Raw genomic sequence first — 15,553 nt, 5'->3', positions numbered from 1 at the left:
ATATATATTTATGTATGTATGTGTGTATGTATGTGCATATGTATGTACACATACATACACACAATGGCCTACACTATTTTGTGTAACTTTATAACCTGATTAATAAAATGCAACATTAAATTATCTCGTAATAACTTCATGTAAAACCATCCAAAATGAATGGATGTTTCTCTCAGCATTTTGCAGGCTTTTCTTTAGCTTTATCTTTGGCTTTCATCCAATTAGGCCTGGATTTAATTAAATTATCAACAACATTTTTACATACACTTCAGTCCATGTTTCTATAAATTCCGTAATTAATATGATTTTTTTCATCATCTTGCTTAGTAGCCTTCCATCAAAATTTTCTCATATGTGTTCCATTAGTTCAAGATAAGGTCTCTGAGCAAACTGTTCCAGAGACATGATTCTGTGAGTGCTTTTTTGACTATCCATTCATCCAGCTACCCATCCATTTTCACCACCCACTCTTCCTGGGGGATGAATGCGTGTGGCCTGGTGTTTAGGGTGTTGCATTAATCCTCTCAAGAAAGTCTTCCCTATGCACTTTGGGTGTTGATGGGACATCAATGAAGCTTCCTGGACATTGGTGAGATTGCCAATGAATTGTTAGCTCTGAACAAATCCTCCTCTGCTGTGTTTGTTCTGCACAGATGTTCCCTTGTCGTTGTCACTGTTGGTATTGTAGCGAACTGGTTACTATCCGGTTTGAAAGCTCTAACCATTGACGTAATTGTCAATAAAAAACAATATAAAATGGGAAATAGATAAGCTGATTGCTGTTCACACAAAAGTGAAAAAAAAGTCTCGAAGTATATTATTATCATTATGAAATGGACATCCTGTTAGATTTTAACAATAACTCCTAAATATATGTACTCACATTCAAATACATATTCACACATAAATATTTTTATCTGTGAATGTTTGTGTAAGCGTGTGTGTGTGCTTGCTTACCTATATACATAGATAATAATGTTTGTTTTTATGTTGAGTTATGACAAAAAACAATTTTACATTAAACTGAAAGATTACTCAATATCCCTTATAGAGAACATATTTGTTGTGCTTTTACAAGAAGAGGGGGTCACTCATATATATTTACTCCGTTGCTTACGACGTCGAGGGTTCCAGTTGATCCGATCAACGGAACAGCCTGCTTGTGAAATTAACGTGCAAGTGGCTGAACACTCCACACACACGTGTACCCTTAACATAGTTCTCGGGGAACTAGCACCACTGAATTTTTATGTTTTACCTTATCAAAAGGATTTACATGCGTTCTATATCGTTTCTTGAAGTCTTTAGCGCTTCCTATGTATACTGTGGCTTGATGTTTGGCGCTTGTCCCTCTGCATTTCTAGAATACGTTTTCGCATAAACCTAAACCGGCAAGCAGACATAATATAATTCAGGGGCCCTCCAATTACATGTTTTAGCACTCCTATCTATAATTTTTGTTTTATTGATATTATTTGGACTTGTATGGGGTATTTTATTGTGATCTAGGCTTCTAGTCATTTGGAGTTGAATTTTATTTCTGTTTGTAGATGCAATAATTGAACCCTAATTAAGTGTGGTAGAGTAAGATAATTTTATAGAGTGTTTTTTAAATATAGGGTAATATTTGTGGTGCTTTCATGAGAATATTGACCCGGCAAGCCAAGTAAGATCGTTGCCAGTGCCCCTGGACTGGTTCTTGTGCGGGTGGCACATGAGATGCACCATTTTGAGCGTGGCCGTTGCCAGTACCGCCTGACTGGCTCCTGTAGGATTTTCGAGCGAGATCGTTGCCAGCGCCCCTGGACTGGCTTGTGCGGGTGGCACATAAAAGACACCATTTCGAGCGTGGCCGTTTTCGTGCGGGTGACACGTAAAAGCACCCACTACACTCTCTGAGTGGTTGGCGTTAGGAAGGGCATCCAGCTGTAGAAACTCTGCCAAATCAGACTGGAGCCTGGTGTTGCCATCCGGTTTCACCAGTCCTCAGTCAAATCGTCCAACCCATGCTAGCATGGAAAGCGGACGTTAAACGATGATGATGATGATGATGATATACAAGAAACACACATATAATTGTGTTTATGTGTGTCAGTGTGCATGTATGCCTGTAAATATGTATGTGTGCATGTATGTAGATAAATATGTACTGTTTGGTTGTTTGTAGAATCAGCAAAATTGTGTTCAAGAGCTAATTATGATTTAATGAATCGAGGAGGAATCATATGTGAGAGCTAGATCAAGTTCCGTGTTTGGGTGGTGCAGTAATATAACCAGCTTGTGTATTGCACATGATTGCTGGATCGTATAACTCCTGGTATGTATATAATATACATATATATATACACACACAGACACACACATATTCAGATACACATATGATGGGCTTCTTTCTGTTTCCATCTACCAAATCCACTGACAAGGCTTCAGTTGGCGCAGGGCTATAGTAAGAGATACTTGCTCAAAGTGCCATGCTGTGAGATTGAAACCAGGACTATGTGGTTGGAAAGCAAACTCCTTAACACATAGCCACGTGGACTTCCTTAAGTTTCCCCATTACCAGATCCACTCACAAGACTTCGGTTGGCCCTGTTGCCCGAGGTGTTACTCATTGGGTCTGAACCCAGATCACTTACAATAAAGAATTCAAACTATGAAGTGAGGGTGTCATTGTGTTTTCTCCAACCCCACCCTTACAGTAACCCCTATTACAACTTTAACCCATTGCTCCTCCTCACTAACAATCCCATTCAAGTATGACATCGATTTTCTGGATGATATCACTTCCAGATCCGTTCTGGATCACTCTGAATAATAAATATCACATTTACTTGAATAATTAAATTAAATACAGGTACGTGTTCATTAACTAATTAACATTTATACCAGTGGTTAAGGTATTTGGCTCATGATCCTAAGATCATGAGTTCAATACCTGGTAGGGCACTGTGTCCTTGAGCAAGACACTTTATTTCACATTGCTCCAGTCCACTCAGCTGGCAAAAATGAGTTGTACCTGTAATTCGAAAGGGGCCAGCCTTGTCACATGCTGAATCTCTCTGACAACTACATTAAGGGTACACGTGTCTGTGGAGCACTCAGCCATTTGGACATTAGATTCATGAGCAGGCTGTTCTGTTGGTCAGATCAACTGGAACCCTTGTTGTCGTAACCGAGTTACTGATGGTGGTGGTGGTGGTGGTGGTGGTGGTGGTGGTGGTGGTGGTGGTGGTGGTGGTGGTGGTGATAGTGGTTGGGTTGACGTTGAATATACTGGAAGTGGTATCCCGGAGGACTGGTGATGATGATGATGACGGTAGTGATTATGATGATGATGATGATGACAATGACGATGATGATGCTGGTGATGTTGATAATGGCGAGGCTGATGGTGATGGTGACGGTGACGATGACGATGATGGTGATGTTCGTAATGGCGTAAAGGTTGAAAACGACAACTGCGAGGACAGCAGTAGTAGTTGTGGGCAAGGGTGGAATGGAGTGTGGTGAATGTCGGTGCTGTGAGGGGCGATGGGACGGAGTGGTCGTGGAGACAGTGGGCTATAATGAGGTGGCACTGATGATGATGATGATGATGATGATGATGATAGTGATGATGATGGTGGTGGTGGTGGTGGTGGCACAGAGGATGGTGATGATGAAATTGATAATAGTGTTTGATTGTTGAGGTGATGGTGGTGGTGGTGGTGGTGATGTGGGCAGTGATGGTAGTTTGCACTCTAATGGACAGGTTAAGTATACCGTGTGGGGAGGTGGTGGTGGTGGTGGTGGTGGCGGTGGGGATAATGAAGATGACAACAGAAGATTGTATTGATGCGAGAGGTGATAAAGAAGCGGATGAAGGCAGTGGTGGTGGTTGTGGAGGTGATGGCAGCGGTGGTGGTGGTGGTGGTTTTGTTGTTATTGTTGTTGTTGTTGCCCTCACTGTTTCTTCCTCAATACCTACTGAATCACCTTCCTTGGAACCCCATTAAATACCTTCTCCAGATCATTGAAGCACATGTACAACCCCTCCTTATCTCGGTATTCCTCTTGCAATCTCCTCACAATGAACACTGCATCTATTGTCCCCGTACCTGGCATAAAACCAAATTGCATCTCATCCACGTCCACCCTTTTCCAAATTCTCCTCCCCAACACCCTTTCCACCATCTTCATTGCATGCTCCAATAACCTTACTCCCCTATACGCCCCACAACTCATTGCATTCCTCTTCCCCTTGATGGTCGGTACCACCACACTTAGTGCCCAATCATTCTGGCAGGGCTCCATCATCACAACGATCCCTATCTCTCCACTTGCAGTTATCATTTCCGCACTTACTTCTGATGGACATCTCGGTAATTTCTGAGAAGAGTGCAACACAAACTGAGTTCTTAAATTCAAATTTCTAATTTTATAATCCACATCCTGTTCATTTATATGTCCTTGTTTCAATATCCTTGTTGTTTGACAGTATTTAAACTTCCTTTTGTAAATGTGGCCCCTTGGCACTAGTTGTTGTGACGAGACGGAAACTAAATAAATCCTTGTGGAAGATTTAAAATTTGAATTTAAAAACTCGTTTTGTGTCGTGTTTTTCTCGGAAATTACCAAGATGTCTATCTGAATATATAGATCAGGCCTGTCACACTACCGAGATTATACCAATCAGTGCGCAGAATGCACGTGGCTTATTGGTTTGGTCGTTGCTCTTGTGATTGTGGTTTCGATTCCCACATCAGGCACTGCATTGTGCTCTTGAGACAAACACTTCATTTCATGTTGCTCCAGTTAGCAAAAATGACTAACTCTGTGATGGACTGGTGCCCTGTCCTGTGGAGATATTGCTGGTCCCTTTTTGTTCACTACTGATCTACTCTAGTACTTTTTTAGCACTATATGTCTGTATGAGATATTTTCTCAACATGAATACAACAGCTGTGTGTGGCTTTCTACAGTTGTTGTTGTTGTTGGCACAGTCTGTGTGGTAAGAAGCTTGCTTCCCAATCACGTGGTTCTGGGTTCAGTCTTTCTGCACGGTAACTTGGGCAGGTGTCTTCTATTATAGCCTTGGGCCAACCAAAGCCGTGTGTGTGGATTTGGTAGATGGAAACTGAAAGAGACCTATCATATACATACACACACACACACACACACACATATATATATATATATATATATATATATATATATATATTTTCACGGATGAGGATAGCTGCTTGAAAAAGTGCCACACCCTAACAGTTGAGGGAACCCGTGGAAGAGGTAGGCCCAGGAAGACCTGGGCTGAGGTGGTGAGGCAAGACCTTCGTACATTGGGCCTCACCGAGGCGATGACTACTGACCGAGACCTTTGGAAATGTGCTGTGCGTGAGAAGACCCGGCAAGCCAAGTAAGATCGTTGCCAGTGCCCCTGGACTGGTTCTTGTGCGGGTGACACATGAGATGCACCATTTTGAGCGTGGCCATTGCCAGTACCGCCTGACTGGCTCCCGTAGGATTTTCGAGCGAGATCGTTGCCAGTGCCTCTGGACTGGCTTGTGCGGGTGGCACATAAAAGACACCATTTCGAGCGTGGCCGTTTTCGTGCGGGTGACACGTAAAAGCACTCACTACACTCTCTGAGTGGTTGGCGTTAGGAAGGGCATCCAGCTGTAGAAACTCTGCCAAATTAGACTGGAGCCTGGTGTTGCCAGAGGAGGGAACCAGACTGCTGGAGTTCTGTGATGCAACCGATCTTATGGTCTGCAATACCAACTTCAGGAAACCTGCCAGTCACCTAGTCACCTACCGCTCCGGCAGACACTCTAGCCAAATCGACTACATCCTCGCCAGAAATAGGGAAAGAGGGTGGCTTATAAATGCCAAAATCTACCCTGGCGAAGAATGTACCTCACAACATAGATTAGTAGTTAGCGACTTTGGGATCAAGGCAAAATGGGTGCCCAGAATTAGACAGGCTTGGAGGAGAAGGGTGTGGAAGCTTAAAGACCCTGCAATCGGACAGAGACTTAGAGACAAGTTACTTGAAGCATTTAACGAAATAGAAGGGGATATAGCATCATACAACGTGGAAGACAATTGGAGATTTCTGCAGGACAACCTGTTGAAAGCCACCGACCAGATTTGTGGGTGGTGTAAGGTCCCCTCCCGACCCAGAGTAACGTGGTGGTGGAACAAGGAGGTAGACAGGGCTATTAGACAAAAGAAACAGGCTTGGAAGGACTGGAAGAACGGTGGTAGCAGGGAATTGTACCAATGTGCCAGAAGGGAGGCTAGGCGACAGGTTTATTTAGCCAGAGGGGAAGCAGATAAGGAAAGATTTGCCAATGTTCTGCGCCGTGAGGACCAGAGACTCGAGGTATTTCGTGTTGCAAGACAGTGTAGGAGAGAGAATAGTGATGTTGTAGGAGAGAAATGTGTTCGCATGGATGATGGTACGCTTGCATTAAATGAGGATGCAAAGAAAGAGGTCTGGAGATGCCACTACGATAGATTGCTTAATAAAGAGAATGAATGGGAGAAAGAGAGCCTGCCGTATGTCGACCCAATAGAGGGACCAGCTATCCGAGTTGATAGTACCAGGGTAGATAAAGCAATTAAGAGTATGAAGACCGGGAAAGCCCCCGGCCCATCAGGAATCACTGCAGAGATGCTCAAAATATCTGGCAGTGTTGGCTATAGCCTAGTCACCTGTATTACGAACCAGGTGATACACGAAGGAGTCATACCCAATGACTGGTGTAGCAGCATCATAGTCAACTGCTACAAAGGTAAAGGTGACGCTTTAGATACAAATAATTACAGAGGCATCAAGCTGTTAGATCAGGTTATGAAAGTTTTCGTGCGGGTGACACGTAAAAGCATCCACTACACTCTCTGAGTGGTTGGCGTTAGGAAGGGCATCCAGCTGTAGAAACTCTGCTAAATCAGACTGGAGCCTGGTGTTGCCATCTGGTTTCACCAGTCTTCAGTCAAATCGTCCAACCCATGCTAGCATGGAAAGCGGACGTTAAACGATGATGATGATGATGATGATGATGTATATATTTGTGTTTGTCCTCCCCATCATCGCTTGACAACTGATGTTGGTGTGTTTACATCCCCATCGTCAAGCAGTCTGGCAAAGAACACTTATAGAATAAATACTAGGTTTGCAAAGAATAAGACCTGGGGTCAATTCGAACAACTAAAGCCCCCACCCCGTTAAGATGGTGCTCCAGCATGGCCACATTCGGTCGATTGAAACAGGTGAAAGAACGAAAGAATACATACGACGGGCTTCTTTTCAGTTTCTGTCTATCAAATCCACTCACGGGGCTTTAGTTGGCCCAAGTCTATAGTAGAAGCCACTTGCCCAAGGTGCCATGCAGTGATACTGGACCCAGAACTCTGTGGGTGGGAACCTAACTTCTTACCACACAGCCATGATTGCACCTATAAAACAAAAAAAAAACAATCTAGAAGTTTCTTATCTATACAAAATACTTTCTCGAGACGAATACCACAGTTCTGTGGCTTTCTGCTGCATATCATTGTTAAATGTGATACAGAGAATGCTATTTCTTAAGTCTGCCCTTCCACAACTGTTATTAACATGTTTACCAAAATTAGATATGTATTGTTCCTATTTGTACCACTTACATCTGGGATGATGGAACACATTCCTTAAGTGCCATACTGTTGTTTTTTTTTTCGAATTCAACAGCTAGGTCAGCGTAATCACTTTCAGCTCACTTCTACACAACTTTGCTGTAATTTAGTATTTCTATGTTGATAATTAGCATGCTATGGTAATCGTTGTCATTGTTGTTGTTGTTGTTGTTGTTGTTGTTGTTGCGATGGAAAATAATTTGAGGCCTATGCAGAATTTCATGAGAATGGTGTAATCATCATCATCATCATCATTATCATCATCATCATCATCATCATCATCATCATCATCCATCATTACCATCATCATTATCGTCATAATAATCACCGTTACCATCACGATCCTCATCATCATCATCATCATCACCCTCATCACCGTCGTCGTCGTCGTCGTCGTCATCATCCTAATTATCACAACTACTACTGCCACCACCATCACTACCACCACCACCACCACCACCATCATCATCATCATCATCATCATCATCATCACAGTTTTCCAGCTGGATCATTGCACTATTTTCTGCAGAAGATTGGTTTGGGAAGCAGACTGGAAGAATGCTGCCAAAGGAATAGGCATGGTAGCTGAAACCAGTTGAAGAACTGCAAGTGGAAGGAACCCTTACCACAGGGGAAGACTAATTCAACCCTTGCTGCCCCCCCCCCTCCCCACAAACAGGGGGGTACAGGCTAATGGGCAAAACGCTTGTAAACATGAAGTACCTGGTGATGACGCTGCAAAGTTTCTGAGATTGCAATTGATTCAGAAGAAAACTATGCGAAACCTCTGAGAAGCTGCTGTAATGCTGTGATGGACTGGCATCCCATCCAGCTGGGGAACACATACGCCATAGAAACCGGGAAACTGGGCCCATGAGCCTGTCTAGGCTTTAAAAGGGTGCATTTATTTATTTATTTATTTATATTTATTTATTATGGTGGTGAGCTTGGCAGCATTGTTTAGCACAATGGACGAAATGCTTAGTAGCATTTTTTCTGACTTTACATTATTATGGGTTCAAATTCTGCTGATGGTGAATTTGCCTTTTACTCTTCTGGGGTCGATGAAATAAGTACCAATTGAGCATTGGGGTCAATGCAATCCACAAGCCCACATCCCCCCCAAATTCCCGGCTTTGTGCCTGAAGTAGAAACGATTGTTTTCATTACACTTCTGTGGCCTTTTTAATGGTTTCAAATTCTCCAACTAATTATTTCGCACATGTTAAGTTTTGACACATTATCTGTGGGTTTCAAGGATGTGTGCGTGTGCGTGTGTATGTGTGTGTGTGTAAGAGTGTGTGTACGTGCACAAGCATGCGTGTGTGTGTGTGTTTGTATGTGTGAGGTTACTGTTTTGTTTTCATTTACATCTTTTTATTTTCATTTGATTGTTTTTATTTTTTGATGATGAATCAAAATTGTTTTTGTGTGTGCATATTTTGTAGATTGTGTGTGTGTGTGTGTGTGTGTAAATGTACATTTGTGTGTTTGCGGTTTATATTGAATGTTATTTTTTCCTGATGTTTGCATGTATAGTAATATTAAACTAATGTATATACACATGTATACATACACATGTATACATACACATGCATATATATATGTGTATATATATATATATATATGCATATATAGGCGCAGGAGTGGCTGTGTGGTAAGTAGCTTGCTTACCAACCACATGGTTCTGGGTTCAGTCCCACTGCGTGGCACCTTGAGCAAATGTCTTCTATTGTAGCATCGGGCCGACCAAAGCCTTGTGAGTGGATTTGGTAGACGGAAACTGAAAGAAGCCCGTCGTAGTACACAATGGGCTTCTTTCAGTTTCTGCCTACCAAATTCACTCATAAGGCCATAGTAGAAGACACTTGCTCAAGGTGTAACAGAGTGAGCCAGAACCCAGAACCATGTGGTTGGAAAAGAAGCTTCTCCCCCCACAGCTACACCTGCCCCTACGTGTTTGTATATTGTCTTTCAGTTGTCTTTCTGTTTCTTTTCAGAAACATGTCTACAAATACGAGAAATTGCTGAAACACGCCCGAAGGCCTGAAGTGGTGGTTAAAGAAATCAAGGTAATCATTTTTATGTGTTCGTTTGTGTGTGTATGTATTTGTGCGTGTGTGTGTATTTGTGTGTGTGTGTGTGTGTGTGTGTGTGTATTTGTGAATGTGTTTATGTGTGTATGTATTTGTGTCTTTGTATGTCTCCTAATTATGAATTCTCGTTTGTACCTATCGTCATAAGTGCATTAGGTTATGTACCAAGAAATTTGCACAAAAACCTAGAAATACTCGGTTTCACAAAAAGAGCAAAAGAAACTGAGGCCGATTCTCCAAATTCAATCTATTTGTGGCACAGTGGAGGTCTGTAAGACATTGCAAAAATTGTCCATCTAAGATTGTCATGTGAATAGATGCACACATTTGGGTGTATGCATTGACAGTTCAAACCAACATACCAACTCAACCACCCGTTCACAAACACTGGGAGCTCTCTTAACCCAAAATGTTCTGTCACTCTGTTGGCGACTGGTTTCAACTCTCTCAAAGAACTTGAACAAAACTCAAGGAAAACATACATACATACATATATACTTCTTCTTCTTCTTCTTCTTCTTCCTATAATTGCTCTTTCCTTGTGTGAGGTCTTAAATGACTTTTGAACCCTGAAAGGCGTTTGAAGAGCTGATTACAAATTCTGGCTTCATATTTTCCGTTTGTTTATTACGTAGGTCTAAGTGCCACTTCAATCCTCCTCATCATTTGCAGGTTTTTTTTTGACAAATATGGCTTGCCATACATACATACATACATACATACATATATATATATATATATATATACACATATCATCATCATCATCATTTAATGTTTGTTTTCCATGTTGGCACGAGATGGACAGTTTGATAGGAGTTTGTTAGTCAGAAGCCAGTGCCAAGCTCAACTGTCCGCTACAGCATGGTTTTTATGGTAAGTGCATCCAACAGCTGTGCCTATAGATGAAGTTTCTAGGCTCTTAAGTCCTTATGCTATTGGAATTTGGGTTTCTGATGTTCTGGATAAAGACCCTTTTGAAGAGAAGGAAAGAAGTTGTATCTTGCTCCTTAGTCTACAAATGTTTGGACTTAGCAGAGTAATGATAGAAAATGATGGAGTGGGTTATTGCACATATGTAGGAGAGAAGGCTATGAGATGTTTTGGCGCAGCTGTTTTGGCACAGCTGTTTTGGCTCTGTCCATTGGTACTGCAGATTCAATGCTGACTTATTTGATATTAGATGTTTTAATGTTTCTCCCATTCTCTCCTTTCCTCTCTTTCTTCCTTTTTATCCCCCTCTCCCTTCTTCCCCCCCCTCTCTCTGTATGTGAGCATCTAGCTATATTTCTGTGTATGTATATGTAATGTCCCTCTCTCTCTCTTTCTTTCTCTAGCTCCATCTCACTCTTCCTTCCTCTCTCTTTCTCTATGCACCTTTCTCTCTGTTGATGTGTCTGAGCATCTACTTATTTTTGCATGTATGTGTAATCTCACTCTCTCTCTCCCTTTCTCTACCCACATCCATATATTTCTGCATGCACATGTTTACCCCCAATGCAAAACTCTTCCGTCAACAAAACAACTTAAAGCATCCATTCAGCCCTTCCAAATTGTTCACATCTGTACTGAATCAGCTCATTCCAAGGAAAGAGGACATAGTCAGAAGCAGAAAAGTCATAGAAGATAGGATTAAAACAGGATTTGGAAGAGGGAGTGCTTGAGAATGAGTAAGAATGATTAAGTGGAGGCTGGGGCCAGAACATTGAAAGAATTGTCAGCTTCAAGAAGGAAGGGTGTATTTTTATTTATCAGATCAGGATAGTGTTTATCATAAAAGCACTTTGCCCACAGCTCTATTGTTGTTGTTCGCACTCCATCGCTTACGACGTCGAGGGTCCCAGTTGATCCGATCAATGGAACAGCCTGCTGCTCGTGAAATTAACGCGCAAGTGGCTGAGCACTCCACAGACGCGTGTACCCTTAACGTAGTTCTCGGGGAGATTCAGCGTGACACAGTGTGACAAGGCTGACCCTTTGAAATACAGGCACAACAGAAACAGGAAGAAAGAGTGAGAGATAGTTGTGGTGGAAGAGTACAACAGGGTTCGCCACCATCCCCTGCCGGAGCCTCATGGAGCTTTAGGTGTTTTCGCTCAATAAACACTCATAACGCCCAGTCTGGGATCGAAACTGCAATCCTATGACCGTGAGTACACTGCCCTAACCGCTGGGCCATTGCGCCTCCACCCACAACTCTATATACAATAGTTTATAGACATATTTGCAGACAGTAGGAGGAAACAGACAAGCATAGAGCCAGGTTGAAATGATGGAAACCACTACTGCAATAATGTTTGCAAGTGGCTCATCAGAGGTAGCTGTTATGGCATAGCTAGCTATTATGAGCGCAAGGTTACATAATCGGACTGTTACCTCACACTCCATTGAATCCCTAACATGAAACCAGTTGGTAAGATTAGCAGTAATAGATATATAATACTGTTCGCTTTGATTTATATACCCACTCTAGTGACAGATATGTGGAGTGGTTAGAGCAGCAGACTCACGGTCAATGGATCGTGGGTTCGAATCTCAGACTGGGTGATGTGTGTGTTTATGAATGAAACACGGCTCCAGCAGAAGGTAACGGTGAACCTCTGTTGACTCTTTCACCACAACTTTTCTCTCACTCTTTCCTCTTGCATCTAACATGCTTATCTCAGATGGACTGGCATCCCATCCAGGTGGGGAACCTATAGGCCAATGAAACCGGGAAACGGGCCCTTATGAGCCAGGCATGGCTCGGGAAGGAACGAGCAACAACATTTACAGATAATATGAGTGTTTGTGAAGCAAACTTCTTAACCACACAACCACACCTATACCTAAATAAATATAAAACGATGATGATGATGATGATGATGATAACAAAGCTGTCTTTACCTTCTAAATTTTTTTTCCTGTTTCCTCTTCTTCCAGAACTTGATCGACGTCTCCCTGTCTACTCCGATACAAGACTCAAACGTCTACCAGTTTCCATTAGAACTAATCTCTGAACTCTTCCACACAGTTGTAAGTATCCGCTTGTTGATGTTGTTGTTTTTTAGCCCCTGGTCGGTCCCTTACACTTCAGCAGACCTGTCTTTTATCTTTTATCATTTACTGGTTTCGGCCATTGGACTGGGGCCATACCGAGGTACCATTTTGCAGGGATTTAGTCCAACAAACTGACCTCACTACTTCATTTTATTTTCTTAAGGTCTCATACTTATTCTATCAATTTCTTTTGCTGAACTGCTAAGTTACAGGGAAGTTGAGAAGTGATGGGATGGAGTCTCTCTCTCTCTCTCTCTCTCTCTCTCTCTCTCTCTCTCTCTCTCTCTCTCTCTCGCGAGAGGCTTCCATGCAGTTTTTTTCTACTCACTTGCAAAGCATTGGTTATCCCAGGGCTCTAATCAGTTTGTGCCAGTCACAAGGCCAAACATCCCTGAAAGGGTCATCCAAATCCATCCAGTAATTCTTGAGATATCTTGCCTATGGACAAACAAACATGACTGAAAACAGTACACCCGCCTTCGTTAAGGTGGAGGTAATAATAATGAAATTATTGCATAGACCTTTGGAAATATGCTGTGCATGAGAAGACCCGGAAAGCCAAGTGAGACCAAAATCCAAGGCCTCTGCCAGGGATGTAGCCAGCCCACTTATATTTATTTACCATTTTGTTCTTTTTTAAAATTTTCTTTACCTGTCTTTTTTTTTTTGTCTTTTTTGGTCTTATTTATATTTTCTTTTTCTAATTTTTTTTTTCCAGAATTGTGACCTTATTTCTAAGTCTGCCCACGAAAACATCATCATCGCATTGACTCCGCTGCTGGAGAACAACCATCCAACACAAGAAATATGCGAGTTTTTCAGTCGGGTGAGTCCCTGAGGCACTCCTAAACAATATCAACATCTTCAATCCCTTACATCTTTCATGCCCCCTCCACGACCATTTTCTTTTCTTTTTTTTTGTTTTGTTAGACTCAAACACAGTCAAGAATGTCTAGACATGACTGTTGTCAATTCTGAGTTCAAACCCAGCCTGGAATTATGTACATATCCAGGAATAACACACCAGATAATGAGAGAGAATTAACTATATCTTTTACATCTTTTACCTGTTTCAGTCATTTGACTGTGACATATATATATATATATATATATATATATATATATATATATATATATATGAAGGGCATCCAGCTGTAGAAACTCTGCCAAATCCAGATTGGAGCCTGGTGTAGCCATCTGGTTTCACCAGTCCTCAGTCAAATCGTCCAACCTATGCTAGCATGGAAAGCGAACGTTAAACGACGACGACGATGATGATGATATATATATATATATATATATATATATATATATATATATATATATATATAATAGACAAGTAACAGGCTTCCATACAGTTTCCATCTACCTGATCCACTCACAAGGCTTTGGTCAATCCGGGGCTATAGTAGAGAAGATACTTGGCCAAAGTGGTGCAACCGTGGGACTGAACCTGAAACCAGGTGTTACAAAGTGAGCTTGTTAACCTCACACCCATGCCATATTGTGTGTGTGTGTGTGTGTGTGCGTGTGTGCATATAAAACTGTGTTAAGATATGTGGCATATTGTTTAAGGATCATAATTTCGTGAAACTAGTTGTAGCTCTTTCGGTTGTGTATTTAAATTTATATATATATGTATATATGTATATATATATATATATATATATATATATATATATATATATATATATATATATATATATAACGTGAGAGAGTTAGGGGTTGGGGGTTCAACCCACTAAGGGATAGTATCTATCCAGTATACTGTTGGGAGGGTACCCAATTATTGCTACACTAGTGCTATATATATATATATATATATATATATATATATACACACACACACCTACACTAGGCTATTTAGCATTAGTTCCTCATAGATATATTGCTACTTACCGTTGTTGCCATGACCATCACCACTAGACAACACGCGCATTCCTTCCCTCCCTTTCTATGTTCTTTCCCCATGTCTTAGTCTCCTGTGTGTGTCTGTCTCCTCCCACGGCTCATCAGAATGACGGTTTATATTGTCAACACTGGATGTTTCACCTATTATCTCTGCCACTGCCGTCATCATCATGATTGTGATTATCAGCGTCATCATTATCACCACCGGCTTCCTCCTCCTCCTCCTCCTCCTCCCCATCCTCATCATCATCATCAATCCAACTCTTCTTTTCCTCCTCCTCTTCCTCCTCATCTTCATCATCATCATCATCAATCCAACCCTTCTTTTCCTCCTCCTCCTTCTCCTCCTCCTAATCATCATCATCATCATCATCATCAATCCAACCCTTCTTTTCCTCCTCTTCCTCCCCCTCCTCCTCCTCCTCCTCCTCCTCCTCCTCCTCCTCCTCCTCCTCCTAATCATCATCATCATCATCATCATCATCATTCCAACCCTTCTCTTCCTCCTCCTCCTAATCGTCATCATCGTCATCATTGTATCCTATAATCCTCCCACCCTTTCTCCTTCTCCTCCTCATCGTCATCATCTTCGCCTTCATCATTCCCGTTATCATCCTCATTATCGTAACTGTGTTCCTCTTCCTTCTCGTCCTGGTCCTCCACCTCCTTCCTCACCCTCGTCATTGTCATCATCATCATCATCATCATCCTCATCACCATCATCATTGTCATCGCAGTTATCCTCATCCTCCTCCTCCTCATCATCATCATCATCGTCATCGACAACAACATCCTTATCACCATGTTCTCCTCTTTCTCTCTGTTCCAAAAAAACAAAACAAAAAAAAACCCAA

The 15,553-nt window shown here is 41.9% G+C and overlaps 1 protein-coding gene across 2 annotated transcripts in view; it reads left to right on the top strand.

Moving 5' to 3' along the window:
• The window catches only part of LOC106880057 (C-Maf-inducing protein), a 114,392-nt gene that overhangs the window by 79,746 nt on the left and 19,093 nt on the right, over nt 1-15,553 (top strand). For both annotated transcript variants that reach the window (XM_089345802.1, XM_089345801.1), the window contains exons 4-6: nt 9,657-9,728; nt 12,672-12,764; nt 13,507-13,614. In XM_089345802.1, the coding sequence (XP_089201928.1) occupies nt 9,657-9,728; nt 12,672-12,764; nt 13,507-13,614 (273 nt within the window). The remainder of the gene's footprint in view (nt 1-9,656; nt 9,729-12,671; nt 12,765-13,506; nt 13,615-15,553) is intronic.

This window comes from Octopus bimaculoides, chromosome 30 (assembly GCF_046866305.1).
Source record: "Octopus bimaculoides isolate indiv1 chromosome 30, ASM4686630v1, whole genome shotgun sequence".
NCBI lineage: Eukaryota > Metazoa > Mollusca > Cephalopoda > Octopoda > Octopodidae > Octopus > Octopus bimaculoides.
This window is presented reverse-complemented; position numbering and strand designations above follow the sequence as displayed.